We start from the raw sequence: 25,315 nt of genomic DNA, 5'->3' as shown, positions 1-25,315 counted from the left end.
CTGAGCGCCGCGTCGCTGGCCCCGAGGGGCCGGGAGGAGGCGGAGGACGGGCCGGGACGCGGTCGGGGCGGGCGCCGGGACGCCAGCCACCGGCGTTTCGGTGCCCAGACGGCGGCGCGGCGGCAGCAGCCCAGTCTCCGTCCCCGCGGCGTCCCCGCGCCCGGGTCTCCTGGCTCCCGGGCCGGCCATGCCGCCGCCCGCGCCGCCCACCGAGTTGGTGCCGTCGGAGCGCGCCGTGGTGCTGCTGTCGTGCGTGCTGTCCGCGCTGGGCTCCGGCCTGCTGGTGGCCACGCACGCCCTGTGGCCCGACCTGCGCAGCCGGGCGCGGCGCCTGCTGCTCTTCCTGTCGCTGGCCGACCTGCTCTCGGCCGCCTCTTACTTCTACGGGGTGCTGCAGGACTTCGCGGGCCCCTCGTGGGACTGCGTGCTGCAGGGCGCGCTCTCCAGCTTCGCCAACACCAGCTCCTTCTTCTGGACCGTGGCCATCGCCCTCTACCTGTACCTCAGCATCGTCCGCGTCGCGCGCGGGCCCAGGGCCGACCGCCTGCTCTGGGCCTTCCACGTCGTCAGGTGGGTGGCGCAGCGCCGCTGTCCCTCGCGCCCCCTCCGCGGCCGCGCCTTGGTCGGGCCCTAAGTCGGGCGCCCCGCGGGCGGTACCTGCTCGTGCCCGCGGACGGCCCTGGGCCAGCGGGTAGATGCCGGGCTTGCCCGAGAGGCGGGCCCGGCCTGAGCATCTCCGCAGAGGGCGCCCTTTGTGCCTGCTCCAGCTCGAGCCCCACGGCGAGGTGGGCTCGCCCTCAGTGCCGGCCCTGGTCACTTGGAAGGAGCCGGGGAGGACACTGTGCGCCCTTTGTCAACTCCTTCACTGTGTTCCTGCCGTCTCTGCTACCCGTGGCAGAAGCGCCTGGTCCCTAGGCTGGGAGATGAGTGAGGTGGCTGCCCCAGGCCGGAGAGCCAGACAACTTCCAGCCCCTTGCGACCACCACCACCACCCCGTGACACGGTCGGTGTGGTGAATTCAGCCACTCCCAGGTGGCTGATGCATCCAGCCTTCTGCCAAAGCACAGTGCCTCGCTGTAAAATTCACTAAGAACCGTCCTTTTTATTTTTTGTCTTTGGTCATTTCTAGAAGTCAGGCCCCAGGCTCTTGTATTTCTGTTCTAGGTGATCGTGACTTTCTAGAGTTCAGCAACTTTAAGACTGAGGGCAGTGGCAGAAGGCTGGTCTGGAGGAGGGCTGCCAGCTGCCTGGAGTCTCTGAGAGTAGGGAAAACCAAGGCCCGGCCCGGCCTTGCCATTGAAGCATCTTGTCAAGTAAGCGTCGCCCATGGAGGAAGGTCGGCCCTCGCCTGTGTAATTTCAGGATCTGAACATCTCATTGTGTCCTGTGCTGAACCGCAGGCAGGAATCCTAGGCCTGGTTTCCTCTTCTCCCTCCCCAGATCAGAACACCAAATACTGACCTAATTATAGGTCCTTTCTATTAAAAACTTGAGTGTTTTCCAAGGACTGAGAGGACAGTCAGCACTTTGGTAGAGACAGGTCACTTGGGTGTCACATGGTGAGGCTACAAGGCAGTAAGAGTCACTTGACCTGCATCTCTCGTAACTGCTGGACAGAAGCCAGCTGGTCCGTGAGAAACTAAGTGACCTGCTTCTCAGCTGTTCAAGTCAAAATCTTCGCAGCCCGTCATTCAAGCAGTGGCTCAGGTGCTGCAGGGACCCACAGAGAGAGGGGCCACCGTTCCTCCCCTCCCAGCATCCCGCCTGATGCTGTGTCAGAGACCTGGTGGTCCTTAGTGGCTGATAGGCAGCATATATGCAGGAGTTCTTGGGTACTTGGAGAGACCAAGACTGGACCTTCCTTTGCCTGAACCTCTTCTCTTTTCCCCCTTCTTTTAAAAAATATGGAATACAATATGTGTTTTAAATAATAGACAGAACCTGGCGCAGCTCCTGTAGAAAAGATGGATTTCCTAACAGCTCCTTGAGTTGGGAGATCTTCCTGTTCCCTCTCATCAGGGACTCTCCAGGAGGGTTTTCTATGATGCTTAGGAAAGGCCTCCTTCTAGGGAAGTCTGTGTCCCCTTCTGGCCACGAAAAAGGGATGAATTTTTCCTCTTCTCTGTTAAATATGATCCACCCACTTCTTAAAAGAAAAAAGGAAAAAAATTACCTGTATCGAAACTAGAAAGGGAGTTTTGGCAATTTATTCCCTGGAATTCTCCTTTGGAAGTTAGCACAGACTTTACTAGTCTAAGGGAGTTGGTAAAACCTGTCTAACAGGTTCATTTATTGACCTAGATCCTCCCAGACTATATACTTAATGACTTGGCTAAGGACTCTCTGATGTATTTCTTTGGAGTATTAGTCTATTGTTGCTGAAGGATCTGTGGGAAATCTTGTCTTCAGGCATAGACTATGCAATCATCCAGTTTTTAACCCTTTCAGACTGCTGTAAATCAGTCCTCTTCTTCAAACCTTCTGGTCTTGGAAAGTGTTTTAAAATGTGACAACACAAAAAGTATATATCTCTATCCTATAAAGAGGTTTTAGGAGTTGATTTTTTTAAAAAAACCCACAAATATCCTGAAAAAATGGACAAAGGACACATTCAGACAAAACAGTAAAAGCAGTTGGTAAAAAAAGTTTAGCCCCATTAATACTCAAAACAATACAAATTATAACAACATTAAATTAGAAGAAAAAAATAGTAGGCTAGAGTAGTAACGTGGTACATGTTGTGAAACTGGTGTTTTCTTACATTATTATTGGCAGTGTAAATTGAAATAATCCTTGTAGAAGGTATTTGGTTTATACCCCTTGATCCAGTAATCCTATTTACTGGGACCTAGTCTAAGGAGATAATCCAAAATATGTACAAAGCTGCGTGTGCAAAGGAGTTTGGGAGGCACTGTTATGGGGAGCATTTGGAAGCAACCTCAATGTCCAACAACAGGGGAACAGTAAGTTATAGGTTACCTTCCCTTCCGAAGTGTTATGCAGCTGTTAAATACTGGGTATGAACTCTGTAAGTCATGTTTTTTAGGTGGCATGATACAAGATTAAGTGAAAAAAGATATTTCAAAAACTGATTTACACCAAGGTCGAGGGTTCAATCTCAGTACCTACCAGCTGCCAAGAAAATATATTTTTTAATTTAATAAATAAAACAGGTTACAGCCATGTAAAAACAGGAGTTTAGAGAGAATCCTGCACCTGCACAGGTTCCCAGGAAAGTGCCTGCTTGGCCCGTCCTAACACCGGTTCCGCTTCAGAGAGACATTTTTCCTCCTCATTGAAGGAGGAAAGCTTAGATTAGACTTCATCCTCTGGGAAACTGTATTTTGTCATGAGCTGCGTCTGGCTCCTGGCGTTTTGCAAAGTGCTGCCCCATTCATAGCTCACTGATCACCACTAACCCAGCAGATGGGCGGGGATCCCCCTCCACTCAGCACACCAGATGGCTCAAGGCCACATAGCTAATAAGTGGGAGACTCAGGGTTAGAACCTAGACCTGACACTCCAAGGTCAGTGCCCTTTTATGATTCTGTCTTGTCCCTTGACCTTGACCATTTTTTAAAATTGAGATATGATTTTGATAATAATTTATTTTTAGCTTTCCAGATTTCCCAGAGATTAACATTTTATCGTGTTAGCTTTATCCACTTCCATTATTTTTTCTGAAACCATTTAAGAGTGAGTGACAGGCATGATGCCCTCTAACCCCTAACTACTTCAGTGTGCATTTCCAGGAGAGAAGCACAGTCTCTTACAGAACCCCTTACCAAAAGCAATACTTTCCAAAAGCAGGAAGTGAACCCGGAACAACATTGTTGCCTGATTGGTGGACTGTGCTGAGATTTTGTCTGTCGTCTGACTATGTCCCTGATAGCAAAGGAAAGCCCTGGCTCATAGGTCAACTTCGTTTTCATGTCTCTGTTCTCCTTCAGCTGGAGCAGTTCTCCCATCTTTCTTGGACATTTTTTGAGAAGACAGGCCCGTTATTTTGTAGAATGACCCTGAGTTTGGGTTTGTCCAATGCTTCCTCATGAGTGGTTTCAAGTTCTGCACTTTTGGCTGGACCATCCCAGCAGCATGTTCTTCGTGTTGCTTCCTACCAGTTGGCTGGTGACAGATTTGTTCCTTTACTGGTGGTGGTAACTGATCACTTGGCTCAGGCGATATCTGCCAGGTTCCTTCACTGCAAAATTACTGTTTTTCCTTTTGTAATTAATGAATATCTTGTTGAGAGACATTTGTAAGTATCCTGTTACTCCTCAAGCTTTCAGCCAAGGGTTTAGCATCCATGGGCTCTGACAGTATTTTGCAGTGAATCTTTTGGTGGTGGCTGCTTTTCCAATGTTGGGTGAGAACATTCAGTGTTCAAGGGAAAGCCTTGTATTTAAGAAATCGCTTTCTACTGTATCTTAGCTATTGAGACAGCATGGGACAGATGCCCCATGTTTCGTATTTTACGTTCATATGGCTATGCATCTCTGGGGGTGAGTTAAACTGCCCCCTGCCGCTGGAACCCCTGTTGTCCCGTAAACATGGGGGGAGGCTAAGGACTGGGAGTGGCTCACCTCGCTGGGTCAAAGGAAGGGTCCTGGCTGAGTTGGCCCACCTTGAGATGGGAGTGGGTATGGGGATGACTCCGGTGGGGACAGGCTCTGTGCCCCTCACCCATGTGCTCACCCACCCTTTGGAGTTTGCTTGAGGTTGTGGAGGAAAACAGAGTCTATGGCACTCCAAGTTCACCATAAACACCCTGCTCCGGGGGCCATGGGAAGTCCCTGTGCAGCAAAAAGAGGAATCATGAGCCCTGAGAGGGAAGGTCCCCGAGTTCTCTAATTTGATACCAGCTCATGGTGGGGCTGAGGTGACGAGGCCACGGGCAGGGCCAGGTTGTCTCTGAAGGGCCCCCCAAGCAGGTGGTACCTGAATGAGGATGGACGTAGCGGCCTTGTGAACCGCACCCCATAGTGGTCAGTGCTCCGAATAACAGTTGAACTGGTTATTGTTTGCTCCCCCCAAAAAAGTTTTCAGAGGTCACTGCTGTGCAGCAAGGTCACAGCACTGAGTTCATGTGTGCGGCGGAAGCCCAGGGCAGGCAGTCGGGAGAGCAGAGGCTGCCCCTTGATCCTTGGCCAAGAACCCATCCTTACCCCTGGCTAAGGCAGCCGGGACCCAGGTGGGCAGGGAAGCGTCTCAGAGCTGAGAGCTGCAGACATTGGCATTTGAAAGTTTCTTTGGATATCCCTCCCTGCTTCTGCAGCCAAAGCTGCAGAGTGACCTCATGGTGGCCTGGCCTGGTGGCTGATTCCTTGAACTTCTCCCACGTCGCAGCCCTCTGCCCCCTGAGCAGGACAATATGTGTCCATTGTTCCCCGGGAAGAAACCTCCAGGCAGCGGCTCACCAGGCCTCACTCCCTGCAGCTGAGCCCTGCTCTGTCCTGCTCCCAAGAGTTTTCTGAATTGTCACATTGTTGCCCAAGAGTTTTGTTCTGAAAGCATTTGTTGAGTTAACATTCAAGGCTTTCCATAGGCCACTTGGTACCTAAACTAGGCGCTGCTGTGTGGTCCACAGAAGGAGAAGGCCGCTTTGGTTTCTTCCTAGCAGCTGCCAACCCCAAAGTTGTGTAGGAAGGGTAAGGTCTGGGGGGAGGGAACAGTGCGGGCAAGTGACTGAGCACACTGAGTCCCAAGCCCCCTGCCCCTAACTTAAAGCCTAATCCGTTTGTGCAGTTGGAGGTGGCATGGTGTTCAAAGAGCCTTTGGCAATCAGTGGGCAGCTTTTTAGTATAACTCTCCCATCTGTGTGTGATGTGGAGCTGTGTGTCTCCTTCACCTGACTCTGGTGGGGGAGGTTTCAGGGACCACGGAACAGAAGATCCCCATTTGGGAACCCCGAGGGACCCAGCTCTGGTGGAAGGTGTTGCGAAACCCAGAGCTCCACTGCTCTGGGACAGGCCATCTGACAAATGCCACGGAGGTCAGCTATGGGGGACGGTTTGCTCACCACTTAGCTAACCCTGAGTGGTACTCCTAGCTCCAGTTCTCTGGAGGAGATTTAAATACCAGTAGGATGCCAAATTCTAGGAAGGGCTGAGCTCAGGACAGATGTGAGGGCTTTTTGTCTGCTTTCCCCTCCCTTGAGCTTACCCAGGGTCCCTGTCCAGCTCTGCCAGTCTGGGCATGGCGGGGGTGGGGAGTTTCTGATCATCCTTTTACCTCTGGGATTGGAACCCCTGGGAGCCAGGATAGTACCCCCTGTCCGGAGCATGCATCTGTCTCCTCCAAAGTGTGTAGAAAGCCTCTGCGTTAGGCTGCTCGAGCTGCTGTAACACAGGACCACGGACTGGGTGGCTTAAACAACACACATTGATTCTCTCACCCTTCTGGAGGCTGGAAGTCCAAGGTTTGTCCTGAGGCCTCTCCCTGGGCTTGCAGATGGCCCTCTCCTCCCTGTGTCCTCCTGTGGTCATCCGTCTGTACTTGTCTGTGTTCTAATCTCCTCTTCTTATAAGGACAGCAATCAGATTGAATTAGGGCCCACCCTAATAACTTTAACTTAATTACCTCTTGGAAGATTCTGTCTAAAAATACAGTCACATTCTGAGGATCTAGGGGTTAGAATTCAACAGGTGAATTTGAAGGGGACACAGTTCAGCCCGTAACAGCCTCTGATGGGGGGAGGAAGCCAACTTGGAGTCTGGCCTTGCTTCCCAGGCCAGCACAAGTCAGAGCTGGGGCCCGGCGCCTCTGGCAGAAGCTATCAGTGTCCCCTCCCCAGTGGCTGGTTCTGCTCAGGGGGAGGTGTCCTAGGCTTCCTGCATGCAGCCCTGGCTTCCTCTCAGCCACAGAGCCACAGGTTTGGAAAGGAGGGGCCTCATCAGTGCCTGCTGTGACCCACGTCACCCCCGCTCCTCACAGCATCCCTGAACATGGTCACGCAGCCTTCCTCTGTGGAGGCTGCTGGTTCAGCCCCTGGTGTTAGCATTGAGCAGGACTCCCTGCCCTTCCCTCCAGGCCTCTAACCCCTTCACCAACAGGTCCTCTCTAAGATTTTTTAAGCATTTGAGAATAGCTCAAGGCCCAGTGTCTGTTCACATGCCCCCCAAGTGACCTGGCTCAACTTGCCAATCTCAGGCTTAGAATGTGGGGCACATGTGTCCACATGGAGCCAGGCAAGATCATCTGCTGGCTGATGTGAACCACCCACCTCTGGGCGTCAGGGCAACCGCTTGGATTTCTAGGTTGTAATCAACTAAACGCCTTGCTCTCCTCCCCATGTGCTGTTCCAAAGCTGTATCTTACTTGTTCTGACTTTATTTTTTGGGTGGTGTCTTCTTTTTGGAGGAGAAAGAACTGTTAGGTGCTACATATCAGAATTAGAACTATACATTTCAAGAACGCTGGAATTTAGACGATCTGCAGCTCAGAGTGGCCACCTGGTCAGAGAACGCCTCAGTTTATTCTTCTGAGATCACCGAAAACACTGACTTTCCTCTCACCCTGTAAGTTGAGAACCTGGGGAACCTTCAGTTCCTTTTTATAAAAAATTTTATTGAATCAAAATTGATTCTACATATTTTTGGGTTTCAACATTGACATATGTTGATCAAATCAATATTACTAGCATATATATCATTACAAATCGTACTTATTCTTTATACCCCTGTCCAATCCCACCCATCCCCCTTCCTCTCCCCGTCCCCTCTCTAATCACCCTAGATTTCTTCTCTCCTTCTGAAAGAATAATGGTAACTCTGTTGATTTGCTGCCCAAATGATCTGTCCAATGCTGAGAGGCGTGATCAGGTCCCCCAGTACAATCACAGAGCAGATGCCTCTTCCATCACTCTGAAATGGGCCCCGTGGGGAGAGATGTCCTCTTCTTTCTTTATCTCTGCTGGTGAAATCTTCTTGTGTGAATGCACTCCAGTGGCTGGCGGACCATTTGCATGGTGGTAGTGGCATCTAGTCACCTTCGTGGCAGCCATGGATATCATGGTGGCTGTGGTGGGCCACCCACACGGAGGAGATGATTTTGGCATGCTCCTTGGTGCTGGCGGTGTGCCTGGTTGTGGAGTGTTTGATCCCCAGCTCCATACCCCGAGTCCCCGGGTGGGCCCTGAGGCACTGGTTGCGGTGAGCCTGGTGCGGGAGGGAGATCCGGTCCCCTTCTCCATACCCCAGGTCCCTGGGTGGGCCACGAGGCACTGGTGAGGTGTGCCTGGTTGCGGGGGAGGATCTGGTCGCCTTCTCCATGCCCTGGGACCCTGGGTGGGCCCCGAGGTGCTGGCACAGTTGCCTGGTTGCGGGAGGGGTGTCTGGTCCCCTTCTCCATGCCTCAGGTCCCTGGGCAAGCCCCGAGGCACTGGCGTGGTGAACCTGGTTGTGGGAACGGGGGTCTGGTTCCTGGCTCCATACCCTGGGACCCTGGGCAGGCCTCAAGGCTCTGGTGCAGTGTGCCTGGTTATGGGAAGGGGGTCTGGTCCCTTTCTCCATGCCCCAAGACTCCAGGCAGGCCATGAGGTGCTGGTGAGATGTGCCTGGTTGTGGGAAGGGGGTCTGGTCCGCAGATCCATGCCCCAGGACCCTGGGTGGGCCCCAAGGTGCTGGTGCAGTATGCCTGGTTGTGGGAGGGGGGTCTGGTCCCCTTCTCCATACCCTGGGTTCCCAGACAAACCCTGAGGCACTGGCGCAGTGAGCCTCGCTGTGGGAAGGGGGTTCCAGTTCCCGGCCCCATACCCTGGGACCCTGGGTGGGCCCCAAGGCTCTGGTGCAGTGTGCCTGGTTATGGGAGGGGGGTCCAGTCCCCTTCTCCATACCCCAGGACCCTGGGCAGGCCCCGAGGCACTGGCAAGGTGTGCTTGGTTGCAGGAGGGGGGTATGGTCTCCTTCTCCATGCCCTGGGACCCTGGGAAGTCCCTGAGGCGCTGGTGCAGTTGCCTGGTTGTGGGAGGAGGGGTCCAGTCCCGTTCTCCAAGCCTGGGGTCCCCAGGCAGGCCCTGAGGTGCTGGTGAGGTATGCCTGGTTGCGGGAGGGGAGTCTATTCTCCTCCATGCCCCAGGTCCTCAGGTGAGCCCCGAGGTGCTGGCAAGATGTGCCTGGTTGTGGGAGGGGGGTCCAGTCCCCTTCTCCAAGCCCCAGGTCCCCTGTGGGCCCCGAGGCACTGGCACAGTGTGCCTGGTTGCAGGAGGGGAGTCTGGTCCCCTTCTCCATGCCTCGGGCCCCTAGGTGGGGCCCTGAGGTGCTGTCATGGTGTGCCTGGGTCTGGGAAGGAGGTCTGGTCCCCGGCTGCTAGCTCCATGTCCCCAGGTAGGCCCCGAGGCTTTGGCAGTGTGCCTGGATGTGGGAGTGGGGTCTGGTCCTGGCTCCAATCCTCGGGTTCCTGGGCAGGGTCCCAAGGTGCTGGTTGTGTGAGTGGTTGTGGGCGAGGGTCCTCCCCCAGGCCTCATGCCTCATGTCCCATGGTAGACCCCAAGGCATTGCTGGTGTTCCTGGGCCGGAACCAACTTTTTGTCCTTTGCCTACTTCTAACACGGGCGAACTTCCTGTGGGAACCAGTACTTGAGCTGTGTGGTTGTTTAAATTGCTGCTTTGCTGCTGTTTCCCTAGGGAAGGCTTTTTGTGCAGCTCAGGGTTCAATGGTTGACCTTATAGGTACTTCCGGCTCTCCAGAGACCCGGTGGGTCTGTGTTCTGTAGAATCTCTGATCTGGGCCTGAGTTTTTTCATCAAACTGCACCCCGTGCAATTCTGCATTCCTGACCAGTCTCCTCTGAGTGGTCCTGTGCTGATTGGGGGGCAGGTCAGCTGTCCTTGCTGTGTCCCAGTGTTCCCCCGGTGGGCCTTTCTCCCCCACCGCCTGTGCTGCAAACACTTCCCATGGGATGGGCCCTGCCCGGTCCCTTGTGATGACCCACCGGCCTCTGAACGGCTCCCCTTTTTCAGCTGTTCTGGCTCCTCGCTCCTGCGTGGGTCCACGGGAACCCTATTAGTGGTTTTGCTGTCCTGGGGGCCGCTAAGGCCCTCTTCTCCCCTGCCGCCTCCAAGTAACTCCATCTGAAGGGCACAGCTGCAGCTTCTGCCGGCTCCTGCTCCACGTGCTCCAGCATTAAAGCAGCCACATCCCGAAATGCTGAGAGCAGCTTTTTCTTTCTCTCATCGTAGTTTCTCCCGCCTTCATGAGTTCCACAGGTGTCTCCTCTTCTTCACCTGAGCTCCAGAGGCCCCAGCTTGGCTATTGTCACATTTTTATAGTTGTAAATCCGTTGATTTGTGGGAGAGAGTGATGCTGGGGACCATCTATTCCGCCATCTTGACCAGGCCACCTTCAGTTCCTTAACCTTCTCACCCTCTGTCCAGTGGGGTCCTGGAGCCAGCTCAAGAGATCCGATTGCTACATTTTAGGGAATTTTGTGAGTCAATTGTTAGATATATTATCAAACATTAAATTACCATAAAAACAAAAGTGGTAAAGTGTCAAAGCTCATCCTAATTATCTTACTATCTGTGTGCGCTCGAGGTTGTTTGTGTCTGTTGTACCTGTGGGTGGGAATACTGTAGAGTGGTGTGCCATCGCACATCTGTGCCCAGCTACCTCTGTTGGTGGCTTGAAATTGGCCATGGTGCGAGTATTACACCATGGAATTTGGCAAACACTTTAAATCAGGGCTTGATTTATTGCTTTGTGGATTATTTAGAGCAGAGGTCAGCAAACTTTTCCTGTGAAGGACCAGACAGAAAGTATTTTCAGTTTTGTGGGACATGTGGTGTCAGCTGTGACTGCTCAGCTGTGCTGGAAATCGGCCATAGGCAATATGTAAGTGAATGGGTGTGGCTGTGTTGCAGTAAAACTTTATTTAAAAAAAAAAACAGACCTTAGGCTGGATTTGGCCCACGGGCACAGTTTGCTGGGCTCCTGGTCTAGACTTAAGAAAGTGATGGAAAAAATGTTAATAGTACAAATTAAACTTAAAAGTGTTCCTGTCGCTGAGCTTTGGCAGAGGTGGCAGCCACAGTGGGGCAGGCAGGATGGGAGGGGATGAGGAGAGGCGGCGTCATGGCGCAGAAAAAACAAGGAAGGTCCTCCAGGGTGGGGAATGTACCCAATTCAGCAACGAAGGTGCTCATGTCACCCTCCCGTGAAGTTCCGACTTCTGTCTCGTTCTCTGTTTTTCCTCATTTCTCTTTCATCTTACCTGGCAAGGAAGATGGAAACGTCACCAACTTCATGTCACCGAACTGCTCCCCACTGCCAGTCACACCTACAGTTGGCTGTGGCTACCGGGGTTCGGCCAAAATCCACAGCAGCGTCTGTGAGAGTCGATCGGCTGCACAGAGTCGACCACAAGGGGTGTCATGTACTTTATTATCATCTGTCATCGTGCGCTACACATCCTTTATACCAGTGAAACTTACAATAAATTTACACGTGCATGTACATGTACATTCACACGCACGTGCATACATCTGCATTTTTCTGGAGAGCCTGTTGGGAAATATTGCCAGCACAGCCCTGTTCACACCCATGAGTTGACGAGTCTGGCCAGCCTGCTTTGTGGGGTCATTGGACCTTTCCTCCCACTCTGTTCCCACCAGCTCCCGGATACCACCTCTCACCACCTCCCACTTAAATATCTTCCAAGTGGCTTCCAGCCCCAGCAAAGCTGCTGCTATCTGCGCTCAAGTTCAAACAACCACTCCCTAAAGATAAGTCCATCCTCTTAACCCCCAGTGATGCAGAGGTAATATATCACTTTGCGGCTTTGTCCTACACACCTGTAGTTACAGAGTGCGGGTCTGTCACGGGCAGTCCCCAGGTTTCCTATAAGGTCCATCAGGATGCACAGGAAACGTGAGGGAGTACTGCCCGCCGGCCAGAGCCGAGCCCACAGCCGACCTCCGACCTGCCACGCCCTGCCCCGCCAGCATGGGAATCCTCTGCTGCCGTGAGACTCGGCTCAGGGTCAGCCTCCTTCAGGGTGACTGTGCTTTTCCCCTTCCCAGGATTCCTTAGAGGAATCCTGAAAACCGTAAAGTGATGATGAGAAACAGCACCTTATAACTTTAGGATTGGGTTTCAGCACTTTAAAGGCCTTTTACCTCCTTTTCAATAATGTCCTTGAGGTGAGTATTTAAGGAGTGGCTCGGGGAATGTTGTCTCAGTCATTTGGCTCCAACTTCATTCATTCATTCATTCATTCATTCACTCAGCAGACCCTTCGTCTGCCCCTGCTTGTGCCAGACACTGTCCTAGATGCTGGAGATTAGGGCAGTGAGCCTACTCGGCCCTAATGGAGCTTGTAGCTGTGACTTAGGTTGTCCTGAAATCCTGGGACATTATGAGTTTTAAAAGGACAACTCTTTCTTATGACAAAATAGTTTGACAGTGATATACATTAACTCACCAGATAAATAGCTTTGCTAGAACGAGCATTTAAAATGGACAAACTCCTGATATAGCTTGGTACCCCTCTAATAATCCTTTAACATTTGTGGTCTTTTTGCCCCTTCTGTGCCTTTGTGACTTCAGAAGGGACCCTCGGCGTGCCTGTCTGCCCCTGTAGAGGCCAGTGAGGGCTGGAGAGGGGACAGTTGACCAGGACACCTCTGTTCTGAAAGTGTCCTGCATAGAGTTCTTCCCAGTCCCAGGGAGCTGACTCTCCGTCCTCATCCCAACCTGTCTCTTCTGCTGGCTCCACGGCATCTGGGAGAACCTTGTCAAAGCTCAACACTTCTCGCCTAGTTGTGGCCACAGATTCACCAGGAACTTTGATCTTGTCATTGGTCTACAGTGTCCTTCCGGAAAGCCAACGTTCCTGACACAGAGCTCTCAAAATATAACCAATTTCTGAACTAAGCATTTTCCTGGTGACGCTGACAGTATCATTCCTGTTTACTTTGTTCTCTAGGCAGTTGACCTAGCACATGGGCACTTGTGTCCTGTTCCTGGGGACAGAAACCACATGGGCCTCAGGCAGCGCTGGCATCTGCACCACAGACCTGCATCCTGGGACAGCAGGACATAACTCACTGACAGCAGTTGTGACAGCAGCGACCACTGCACGCTTGCCTGATGCTATGCCCTGTACATGTGCTCATTTGTTTAGTCTTACAGTGGCCCTGCGATGACACCCTGCTGCAGGCACTGTCCTGCTGCCCACCTGGCAGAGAAGAACACCAGCATGTTGAGGCCGCCAAGTAACTTGGCCAAGGAGGGCAGAGCCAGGCCTTGGGCCCTGCCTGTTGTGTCGAAGTCCCATCTCTTAAGGCCCTGCTGTGCTACCTCTCTCAGGAGCCACACATAGCTTTTTGGTGTCCCCCTGACCAATTTAAGTTGCTTTGTAAGGAAACTGGTATGGGGACCATGGGGAAGGGGCCTTGGGACTCAGGCCTGATCCCAGCTGTGTTGCTATGGGGGGTGAGCTCTAGAAAACTGAGCCTGGCACTGCCCTTAGAGGGTGCCCCCTTTGACCCTTGCCAAGCTACACCTCCTTCCTGTAGAGCAAGGAGTCTTCTGGACTGAGGGAATGCACCTGCCCAAAGCCCACATTCCTCCTTCTAGATCCTGCTGGGGGTACACAGGACCCTGGACTTCTCTGCCCAGGCAATCCCAAGCCACCCATGTGTGCACCCCTGGACCTGAGCGCTGATGGGGAGGGGGTGCTGACTGTTAACTGCACGTGTACGTGAGCACAGACACATGGGCTGCTGTTTGCACCCTGGAGCCAAGCCCCTCTGGGTGCAGGAAGGCGCCTGGGCAGTGCCGGGAGCTGCCTGTCCCCAGACCACACCATTCTAGCACCAGTCTCTGATGAACCCAGGAATTCAAATTAGAACCAGGCTCCCAGGGCGACACCTGCCCCTTTTATTTTCCAGGGACACTGTCTGAGCCAGGCTTGGGGGAGCACTGTCTCCCTTCTCTATAGAGCATCCCTGGTCATTTTTGCCCCTGCAGACGTTGCTGGGAACCATGGCCTGACCTCGGTGCCCCTTTTTCTTGTTGTCCCTCAGCTGGGGGGTTCCGCTGGCCATCACCATGGCGGCTGTCACTCTAAAGAAGATTGGCTATGATGCCTCAGACGTATCCGTGGGCTGGTGCTGGATCGACCTGGAGGCTGAGGATCGCGTCCTGTGGATGCTGCTGACAGGGAAGCTGTGGGAGATGCTGGCTTATGTCACGCTGCCCCTGCTGTACCTCCTGGTCAGGAAGCACATCAGCAGAGCGGTAGGTTCACCCACCACGCCAGCCCTCGGAGCTCAGAGCCCTCTGTGTGGCCGCTGTGCCCAGTTGCAGGGCCTGGCCCCATGTCCTGGTGTCAGGGTCATCCACCTTAGGCTGAGTCTCTGGGGACAGAGCTAGTGACAGGCCAGAAAGACCGAGCGCTTACTGTTCATCAGGCACCACACCATGCACTGTATTATGGGGATCATGGGGTCGGCTCATTGGCTAACTCTGCCGCCCTGTGGGGAGCCGGGTCCTGGGATTCCTCCTTTCGTAGATGAGGGAACAGAGGCTTACAGAGGAGGAGGGTTGCCCCAATGCCAGGGCTCCTGAGGACCCAGCTGCGGTGAGAGCCAAGAATGGGCTGGAGCCCCTGTTCCCGGCCACGGCCCTCTACTGCCCCCCGGTGGCCAGATCGGGGTGGTTGCTTTAACTTGAGGAATTTAGATAAAAGGTGCGATGTGTCCAAATAAGAGCTGGACCGGGATGCCCCTGGGAAGGGAGGATCGTGGAGTTTCACAGTCAGTCATGCATATAGCTCACCTAATTGTCCTTGGCAATTAAAGTTGTGTCATGAGTGGTAGGCTTGTCAGAAATTCATAAATTGGGCCGAGCCCGTAGCTCACTCGGGAGAGTGAGGCGCTGGGAGCGCAGCAATCCTCCCGCCGTGGGTTCGGATCCTATATAGGAATGGCCGGTGCGCTCACTGGCTGAGTGCCGGTCACGAAAAAGACAAAAAAAAAAAAGAAATTCATAAATTGATAGGATGGGCGGGTCCTCTGACGGCTTGGCCAAATTGTTCCTTGTTTTGATTAGCAGCTCTGCAAATGTAAAATAGGGGCTTCCTCTTAGCCACAAGCAAACTGCTGCAAAGAGGGCTCAGACAGACCCATGTACTGAGCCACTCAGCCGCCCATTCAGTGCATTTTTATTGAGCATCAGCTAGTGCAAAGTGTGCTGTGTCATGGTGGGAGGTTATACTGAGGACTCAGATGCAGATCCTGCCCCCTTTGAGAGAGAGACGGAAGTGTAAGTAATTGTGGTAATAGATAAAATGTGGCGAGTGGCTGGAGCACTAAGATAGGTTCAGAGGAAATGCTCTGAAGATGGACTCCCCTGCTGCAGGGTTGCTGATGGGATTCCGTGTGTTTCTTTTTGCTGTCTGAGTTTTCAAGGCTGGAGTGTAAGAGGGTACGTCCCTGTCTGTTAGGGCATATGGTTGGCTGAGCGGCATTTCTGAGTTAGGGTGCTCCTTACAGCTGTCTGTGACTGTTGGGACACCTAATCCCCACCCCATACTCCCATCTGTGTCTTGTGTGTCAAGATTTCTGGTTCTCTTTTTCCTTTTTATCTGGAAATTTAACTGATTCTCACCCTGTCCAGCAGCTCTCTTCTCGGTCAGCTGGTGTCCTTGCTGGAGATGGCCGCAGGACTTAACCGTTGATCTGACACCCTTTTTTGTCCTTTTACTGTCATTTAGTTGGTCTCCTGCCTGGGCCTAGAGTGCCCTTCTTTCCTCTTCTTTACTGCCCCGGGAAGGTTTCCACTCCCTGATGAAGGCTCCCAGGAGCTCCACCAGGCTCTGCCCAGGACTGCCCTCTGGAGATGCCCCTTTGTGTGTGAATTTCTTCCTCTCGCCCTTCCTGTAGCAGGGCAGGAAGTCTGGGGGCCGTGCCTGCAAGGCTGGCTCCTGCATGTGACAAGGAGCCCTCCTACAACTTGGCAGTTGTTTCCAGAAAGAAGGAATAGGAGTGGGAAGGGAGGTGAGCAGGTACCAGTTGTTCCCTGCCTCTAGCTAGGAAGGAGCTAAAAACAAGTACGCTGGGAGCAAGCTTTGCTCTGAACAGGCTCCGACCAGCAGCCTGAGGTGGTGCCCCGCTCTGCACCTCACCCCCTGGGAGTTCCTGCTGGTTCTGGGTGACGGATGTGGGCTGTGGGGAAAGGGAAGAGTCAAGGACAACTCCCAACTTTTTGGCCTGGGCAACTGGAAGGATGGAGTTTCCATGAGCTGAGGCGGGGACCTGTGTTTGGGCCTGGGGGTCAAGATCAGGCGTTCCGTCTTGGACACGAGGCCTTCAGGACGTCTTTGAGACATTCACATGGAGATGTGGAGTAGGCAGTGATCTGTGCGGCGCTTTGGGAGAAGAATCGGGGCCCTTCAGCACATGGGGGGAGAAGCATGGAGTGTCCCCCTTACTTTCCCCAGCTAGTTTTAAGTCCCTGGGAAGACACAGGCAGCCATGGGCAGATGGTGGGAGGGTGGCTGTGTGTCCATGCCACTTTCGCTGTCCCCTGCACAGCACGCGGCGCTCTCAGAGTACCGGCCCATCCTCTCCGAGGTGCACCAGTTGCAGCGCCGCTCCTCTGTGGCCGACAAGAAGCTGGTCCTCATTCCGCTCATCTTCATCTGTCTCCGGATCTGGAGCACCGTGCGGTTCATCCTGACCCTGTGTGGCTCCCCAGCAGTGCAGACGCCGGTGCTGGTTGTTCTGCACGTAGGTCTGCCTCCCCCTGCCCCACGTGGACAGATCCCTTCCCCTAGCAGAGCAGGTGCATTCCAATTTGTCAGCCCGGGCGGGGCTGCAGGGAGCTCAGCCTTGAAGAGAGAGGGTGACCGGATTAGTGTGGCTGGGGGCAATCCAGTGGCCTTAGGAGTAACCCCAGCACAGTTGACTGATCCTGAGTCCTTCCCAACCCAGGAGACCTGCAGACAGGTCTGTGCCAGGCCTGCCAGTTCAGGCCTACCCAGAGCTCTGCCGAAGGTCATCCCAGACCAGCCTGGGGGTGGGCCACGGTCCCCAGCCAACTCACGTTTGTGTTTTTAGGACCAACTCCAGCCCCGGTCCTCACGCCTCCTCTTTCCTCCCTGCAGGGCATCGGGAACACGTTTCAGGGAGGTGCCAACTGCATCATGTTCGTGCTCTGCACCCGCGCCGTGCGGGCTCGGCTCTTCAGCCTCTGCTGCTGCTGCTGCTCCTCCCAGCCTCCCGCCCAGAGCCCAGCCGGCCCTCCCGAGGCTCCTGCACCCTCCAAGATGGGAGAATCTCAGGACAGGAGAATCCCAGTGAACCCCAGAGCAACTTCCCAGCACCTGAGCTTTTGCCCTTCCTAGCTCTCTGCCAGGTGCAGCCTTCTTGGGACAGGTGGTTCTATGAGTCCCCCTGAGGGGAGTGGGAGGGGATGTCTGCTGCACCAGAGTCCCTGCTGTCAAAGCTCTTGACCCCAGTGGGGGAACAGCCGCCGACTCAGCTTCTACCTCCTAGACCCTCAGGCAGCACGTTCCGCTCATACCCACGTCCTGGCACACTTGGGGGCTTCATCTGCATGAGAGCAGTGATGACATTCAGGGAAACCACTGGTGCATGATCACCCCCAGGGTGCCTCTAGTCCGGTTTACTGTTTACAGATTGAGGGGCCTGCACCTGTGCTCCCCTCTTTCATATGACTAAATAAAATGTCAGAGGATCCCAGAGATGTGTCCCCCACCCAGGCACCATGGAGCAGATCCCTGGTTTCTCAGAGCACTGAGATTCCCTGGAGAAGCCAGATTTTCTTGGATAGCTTTGCTGGTCAACAAAGGAGCCGGTTACCTTTAACCAGGTTGAAGGTTCCCCTGAGCTTGTGTGGTGACTACCACGAATGAACACAGCCCGACACCGTTCAGGGATGCCCGTCTCCTTGGGGCCTCCTGGATTCTCTCTCTGTGGGCTGCCAGTCCTTGCTGTAGATTGTGTGTGAGTTTCAAGCACAGGCCAGAATCCAGACTCCTGCCTCCCCCAGTCAATCCCTTATCAGACGGGCTGCCTCCTTCCAGTGCACAGGCTGGAGCCAGGACGAGAGGAGGGTCCCAAGGAGTCCCTGGGGACGCCTTGCTGTCTCTCCAGGCCTTTTCTTATAATCTTCCTGTTCTTAGGGTGAGTTGGGAGGAGATCTGGCATATTCACTCCCTAGTTTGGTTTCTTGTAGGAAAGGTGACCAGAGAGTTAGTGAATGGTCCAAATACCGATTCCTCCTGAAGGTAAAGGTTTTAAGATCCAACCGTGGAGGTCTGGCCCGTGGCTCACTGGCTGAGCGTGGTGCTGACAACACCAAGCCAAGGGTTAAGATCCTCTTACCGGTCATCTTTAAAAAAATAAATAAATAAATCCAGCCGTGGGCTGGCTGGTTGGCTCAGGTGGTTAAAGCTTGGTGCCGATAAGATCCAGACATTTTGGTAGTCGGGTGGGGGAAGTGGGGACATGGATCATGGGGTAAGTACTTACATTTTAAACAAAAAGTATTTAAAATAAGCATCTATATCTCTATTTATTATGGCTCTTCCACCAACACTTCCTTATTTTCAGAAAACAATTTTTCTATTAAGTGGCAGAAGCCATCAGCTAAGAAGGCAGAGTGTAAATGTTACCGCGGGAGGCTTGGCGACGGGAATCCAACTTTACCCAGCGGGTGACTTCCCCTGGATTCCATCAGAACTCTACAAAACTGAAATGGTTTTCTAAGCCTAGTGAGATGGTTCTGGATTAAAACCAGACTGATGCTGCGCTATTGATTCCTGTTTTAGAGGATTGAGTACAAAACGCTCATTTTGGGTTTCCTTTGAAAACAGATTTCTTTGTGAAAATCAGCAAGAGTTGAACATCCCTTTAGGATTCAGAGAAAGCTCTGGGCTGCCCACATAAAGCTACTTGACAGGAAGGCAGTCCCCTTACAGAAATGGCCTATGTAAGGGGCTCCTGGGTTCCCCTAAAGACATTACAGCAAATCTCTGGGCACGTAGCTGGTAAAAGACCTTCACTTTGGCTTCTAGAATGGAGCAGAAATTCAGGAATTTGCTCCCTGCAAAAGAAAATGATTCACAGTCGAGTCGGAGTACGGGGCCCAGAGGAACGATGTTAGAATAAGCCCTGCTCGGCAGGGGGCTCCAGAGCCAAGCCGGTGTGTGGCCCAGACTGGCCGTGGCTGGGAAAGGCCGATGTGCTCCGGGTGCTGGGCTTGCTCAGCTGCTCCTCACCTGGTGCTGCCAGCTGTGTCAGCTGCTTTTGTGAAAACCTCCAAAAAGTCACCCCCTGGGTATTTCCATTTCAGCTTCCTCTGCTGCCTGCCCCGGCACTGCAGATGAATGGTTCCTTTCAACGGTGGAGCCCCTATGGGCAGGGCAGGGGCTTGCCCTAGTGCCTTCACCTGGGCCACTGGCCTGCCGACCAGATCCACTGGCCTTGCCTCTTAGATCCAGTGACTGAGTCAGCCTGCTGGGTGGGGGAGCTGAGAACTAGAGGGGAACAGGAAGGCGGTCGCATCTGAAAGTCCAGGAGGGGCTGTTCTGTTCTGACCAGGCTGTGCCCGTTACACCTGCCCAGCCCCAAGGCTTTCTGTTCTCTTAGTGCCTTGAACATTTACCTGTGTGCGTCGCTGGGTAACCCAAGTGTGACCTCTGTCTCCCCAGCTGCTACAGGCACAACAGTGTTCTCACCCCGTCCCTTTCTCACGCACTCTCTGAGCTTAGCCTTCGAATGGAGTTTACCAGCCACTTTCTGCCTCCCTGTGCTTCTGAGGGTTTTTGTGTTTTTGTTTGTTTTGGTCTGTTGGTTCTATTTTGTTTTTTAATAAAGATTATGATTTAGCCCAGGTGAGGGTACAAACAGAATTCTTCATATGTTCACAACAAGAAAAACGATTTTTACAAACTCCTCGTGGCGTAACAGTGTGAGTTTTTACACGTGCAAAATTGTGATGAAAACCCTGGCCATCTGGGTGGAAGCCCAAGCCTCCCTATTATAAATTAAATAAATTATTTTTCTTCTGCGTGTTTCATAAACTGATTGCCCACTGATATGGGGAGAGGGTGGGCAGGTGGCTCAGAGCGGCCTGTGCTGCGGCTGCAGCTCCAGAGCGTTCCATGTGGCTGAGGCCTGGAGAAGACGTCTCCACCCTCCTCTGTTGGCAAATGGAGTCAAGGAGGTGGGCGGGTTCACCTGATGAAGATCCTGGAGGGTGGGGAACGGGGGGCATTCGAATACAGATTCCTGGGTCCCATCCACAATGAAGATAAATAGATCCAGTTTTAGCACCCACAACTGAACTCCTATGAGGGAGCCGTTCCAGGGCTGAGCTGTCAACCCTGTCCTGCATGGATTTATTTATACTTTTTCCTTGTCCTGCATGGTTTTATCACTGCACACAGTGATCTGCACCTGCAGGATCCTGATGGTCGGGGATACTGGGACGCCAAGGTCACTTCTCTGAAGGGAGCAGCCATTGGAGTCGCTGCCTGGGTTAGTGACTTGCAGGACTGTGCGACCCAGCCGTCCTGCCTTTGGGTCATGTATATATATTTTTCTTTCGCTTCCTTTTTCTTTTTCTTTTTTTCTCCTACCAGTCTTTTTTTTTTTTTTTTTCTTTTTTTTTTCTTAACTGCTCCCAGAGTTTTTTAAACTTTGTTGTCATACACTCCCTGTATTAGTCTGTTTCTGTTGCTATAATAGAATACCTGAGACTGGGTGATTTATAAAGAAGAGAGGTTTATTTGGCTTACGATTCTGGGACAGCTGCATCTGATGCAGGCCTCAGGCTGCTTCTACTCATGGCAGAAAGTGGCAGGTAGCCGGCGGGTACAAGCAGATCACATGGTGAAAGGAAGCAAGAGAGAAAGAGGAGGTGCCAGGATCCTATAAACAACCAGCTCTCACGGGAACTAATAGAGCGAGAACTCACTACCCCCCCAGCCCCCAGTATTAATCTATTCATCAGTGATCCGCCCCCCATGACCCAAACCCCTCCCAACATTGCCAAGTTAGGGATCAGATTTCAACATGAGCTTTGGGGTGGATAACATATCCAAACTATCACTCCCGAGCTTGCTTTGTTCCACTTTCTGGATTTTGTGAAGTTAAAACTATAGTACATTAATTATCCCCTAGAAGTGGCATCATCTTTGTACTAATTTTGTTATTAAGGTGTGACATGCACAGACTTAAGGGATACTCACATAGCAGTGCCCTGTCCTGCCTCTTTGAGGCGACCACTTTGGAGTTCTTTATTCTCTCTTGTGTTTGTCTCTGTGTCTGTAAACTTGATGCTATGTGCTTATATGGCAAGAAATGGAAAAAGCCCCTCTCCCTTTCTGTCACCCCTCAGTGACCTTCATTACATCTTCCCTGACCTGCCCCCCAACCTCACTGTAAATGCAGCCTCCGGTCTCCTTGTTCAGCTCAGGGAGGTCCTTTCACACCACCCAAAGCTCCCTGAAAATCACGAGTCTGGCCAGGCAACCCCGGCCTGAAGAACCCCAGGGGCTCCCTGTGTAGGACACAGTCCAGGCCCCCGGGCATGGTGTCCCAGGTCTCCCTGAGCCGGTGCCTGACCCATCTCTGCAGTTCTCTCCATGCCCCAACCCTGGCAAGCACAGCCTGCTCTTCCCTGCTGTCCCACCCCATTCCCTTTCTTTTTTTCTTGGTGGCTGACGTGTGTAGACCTGAGCCCTCCATTCCCTTTCTTGCCTACTGTAGTGGATTGACTTATGTCCCCCCAAAACTCCCTGAAGCTTGAATTATGTCCCCCAAGTTTTATGTATTGGAATCTTAGCCCCCACTGTGCTGTTAAGAGGGTGGGAAATCCTATCATGGTGATTGAAAGGTGGAGCCTTGAAGAGGTGATTGGGTTGCAGGACCGTGCAGTAGTGAATGGATTAAAAATGGTGGTCAGGGGCATGGTTCTGAGGGCTTTACAAGGAGAGAAGAGTCTCTGCTCTCTCTGCTTCCACCATCTTGCAATGTGGTCACTGTTGTCACCACCAGATGGACTTCAGACTTCCCAGCCTCAGAAACTGAAAGAAAGGGAGCTGACACACCAGGTACCATTCAAGCTTTATTAAAGGAAAAGAATCTACCAGGCTGTGCTCAAAGTGGTGGGTAGCCCGGGGCTGCCCTCAAAATGGAAGGCAGCACCAGGTGTGGGGGTGGTAGAGCTTACATAGGGTGCCAAGGGCTGGCTGATATAATCAAGGAGGGGCATTATGCTAATGTGGAAACTATGCAACCAGGGTGGGGAATTGTGCCCTTGCAGAAGCAAAAGAGTTTCCATTTAAGTCAGGAGGCTTCTCGTAAAGGGAGTGGGGGAGGGGTTGGTGCTGTAGTGGAAGACGAGGCCGGTGGCTATTTTGTGTTTATTGTGTGCACAATGGTGCCAAAATCCATCATTCCCTCCTTTTAAGTATAAGGAGAAGGGAAAAAGAGGCAAAGGTCTCATTCTTCTGAAGCTACTTCCTGCCAGAGATGGGCAAAGATATGGAAAAATAAAGGTTTATGTTGGCGGGTAAAACAATTAGGTGGCGGGGTGTTGGTTTCGTGTGGGGAGGCTGTGTTCCTCCGGGGAAGGGTCGCTGATTCTGAGTGGCTGATATCCTCCTCGCAGGAACAATTTGGTGACCTTTTGGTTGGTGAAAGCCTGCATGCGTTCCTGTAAGAAATTAGAGAAACACCAAAAGAGACAGGGACCCAAAAGTAGGATGGGTCCCAGCACGGGTAGGGGTCCTAGTAGGGGCATAGGCCAGGGTGTCCAAGTGTTCACTGAAATGGTTTAAGCTGTTTTGGATCACCCCAGACTCATTTACATAATAACAGCGTTCCTACCCCAAGGAGAGGCAGGTGCCTTCCTTCTCGGCTGTAAGGAAGTCAAGGGCCCGACGGTTCTGTAAAGCGACTGTCGCGAGTGAGGTGACCTGTCACTGGAGGGAGGAGATGCTGTCTATCCTTAGTTCTTCTGAGAGCTGATAGAATTGAGAGGCAGTAGCAGGGCCCGCTATGCCAGTCCCAGTTGCAGGAAGGGTCCCTGCCCCAATGAAAAGGAACAATTAATGCCCTACAGGAACAGGAGCATTTCTTGAGAGGGGGGCCTGAAGTTAGTCCCAGTCCCGTCTCCATCTGGACGGTGATGTCAGGAACGAGCCAAACGAATAAGCAAGAAATCGAGTTGGGGGCAGGCAACAGCATAATGTAGTTTTACAAATGAAATATATTCCGGTTTTAGGGTGTGGATGAGGAGGGGGTAGGTGAGTGGTGGCGTTTGGTGTTAGTGAGGCAGAGTGTGGGCAGGCCCCGCACAACACTGACAGTCCCCACTGAGGTGGCATTAGAGGAAAGTGAAGAGACGTTTGTGGAAACGTTGCAGGCTGCATCGACAGGGAGGGGGGTGACCAAAAAGTCTCTCGTGAAGTGGGAGACAGACGAGTCACACGTGGACCAGTCTGATTCGCTGAGGACTGCATCATCCCTTTGGACCTGGAGCCTCCATGTTCCAGGTAAGGGGGAGCACTGAGATAGGAGGAAACACACGGGAAGGATGCGAAGGGTTAGGAGCCAAAAGAATTTAAAGGCCACATTGCCACAGTGACGTTGCTAAGAAGCATCCTACTGATGGGAGGTAAAGACGTGCCAGGGGAAATCCTCCCATAATGTTACACTGCTCTGGGGCAGCTGCTGCCCATCCTGTAGAACAGACAGTATAATGGCAGCTCTTGTGCAAGAGATGTGGAGCGGGCCTGCAGGAGTGAGAGGATGATCACCAGGGAAAGACCATCCTTCTTCTGGGGTTGGGGGAAGAGCGGAGGTCCTGGAGATTTTCAGTTTTGTGGGTCCTAAAATGGACGAAGTATGAGGAGATGTTGGGTCGGGGGTTGAGCAGAGGGACCTCTCTGCTTGGTGTCAACAGATTTTTGGGTAAAGTCTCAGGTGCTAGTTTTACCAAGGATAAGCAGTACCAAGGGGGCCTTTCCCAGTACTTTTACTGCCGTGGGGTGGTGAGAAGTACTGTATAAGGCCCTTCCCAACATGGCGAGAGAGGCTTTGGGATTCGGGTTTTAATATACACCTGCTGTCCTGGGCTCAGTTTAAAGTCTGAGGGGGTGTTGGGAAAGGATGAGGTGATAGAAAGTTGGCCTGTTCCCTAAGATCCCTAATGAGTGAAAGAGCAGGGAGATACTGGCCTAAAGACAATGAGCTGGAAGGGAGAGATGTGAGAGTGAAGGGTCCACTGTACATAAGTTCTAGGGGGCTGAGACCTGTGGGCTTTCAGGGGGGCAGCCCTTAGGCGACTGAGTGACTGGTGGGGAGGCCAAAATGAGGGATGATTCTGAGGTGAGAGCACGTGTCACTGCTGCAGCCTCCTCTGAAGTGTAGGGAAAAGCCTCAACCCAACCTGAAAAGGTATCTACTAGGGTTAGAAGATAGCGTGTCCTACTAAGGGCTGAAGATAGCATAGTAGGAGTTCATAGCCTGTATGAACTGAATTATGGAGATCTGAAAGGATTTGCTCAGCTTGTGTGGTAGGGAGGACGTAGCAACCAGAGAGAGTATACCGGTTGTCCTTTCTCTGTGCCCCTAACTGTTGGAGGTGTTGTATTTCTTGGGGTGTGTACTTGGATAAGTGTGTAGGGACCATGAGAAGGACCTGAGTGGGAGAGGAAGAGTGGGGGCCTGGTGACTGAGCAGCCTGTTTTGTGGTTAGATCCGCCAGTTTGTTTCTCTGGGCTATGGGGTCATTGGAGGTTTGGTGTCCTCTGCAGTGTATAACGCCAACCTCCTTTGGGAGTCGTGCAGCCTCAATAACTTGTGTTAGATTTACTATGGCATAACCTGCTCAGGGGGCAGGTGTGGAGGTGGCACTCCCATCTATGAACTGTGTAATGGGATGCAGGGAGATGTGTGGAAAGGGATTGAGAAAGAGTCTAAAGCCTCCATGCAGTTGTGTTCTAAGGGTCATGAGAGTTTTGGGATGAGAGTGGCTGGATTTAAGGGAGGGCAAGGTTTAAAGGAGAACTGGGAGTTTTCAATGGAAGTAAAGTGAATAAGTTGTAGGTGGGAAAGAGAAGAATTGACTTGGCCTTATGGCTGAGAAGGTCTTGACTGTTTGTTGTTTAAAAGTTAGTTTAGAGCTTTCTTGTGTTAAAAGTGCAGCTGCCACCAAGACCTGTAAACAGGGGGCCCATTCTCGAGCTGTGGTGTCCAGTTGTTTAGAGAGGTTTGCAACCAGGGAGACAATATCTCCTGCCTCTTCTCCCAAAACCCTGACCACCAGTCCTTGGGTTT

At 52.6% G+C, this 25,315-nt stretch overlaps 1 protein-coding gene across 3 annotated transcripts; it reads left to right on the top strand.

Annotated features, from left to right (window-relative positions):
- GPR157 (G protein-coupled receptor 157) lies at positions 1–20,049 on the top strand. 3 transcript variants are annotated; one of them, XM_063105170.1, is made up of 4 exons: positions 5–570; positions 14,024–14,237; positions 16,535–16,733; positions 17,107–20,049. In XM_063105170.1, the coding sequence occupies exons 1-4, from the start codon at positions 188–190 to the stop codon at positions 17,397–17,399; spliced, it is 1,089 nt and encodes a 362-aa protein (XP_062961240.1). In that variant the 5' UTR covers positions 5–187; the 3' UTR covers positions 17,400–20,049. The 3 variants fall into 3 exon arrangements, with proteins under 3 accessions (XP_062961242.1, XP_062961240.1, XP_062961241.1); XM_063105171.1 differs by having other exon boundaries at positions 6–570; positions 16,535–16,729; XM_063105172.1 differs by lacking the exon at positions 16,535–16,733 and having other exon boundaries at positions 1–570.
- The last annotated feature ends 5,266 nt before the right edge of the window (positions 20,050–25,315 follow it).

This window comes from Cynocephalus volans, chromosome 8 (genome assembly GCF_027409185.1).
Source record: "Cynocephalus volans isolate mCynVol1 chromosome 8, mCynVol1.pri, whole genome shotgun sequence".
In the NCBI taxonomy this organism is placed as follows: domain Eukaryota; kingdom Metazoa; phylum Chordata; class Mammalia; order Dermoptera; family Cynocephalidae; genus Cynocephalus; species Cynocephalus volans.
This window is presented reverse-complemented; position numbering and strand designations above follow the sequence as displayed.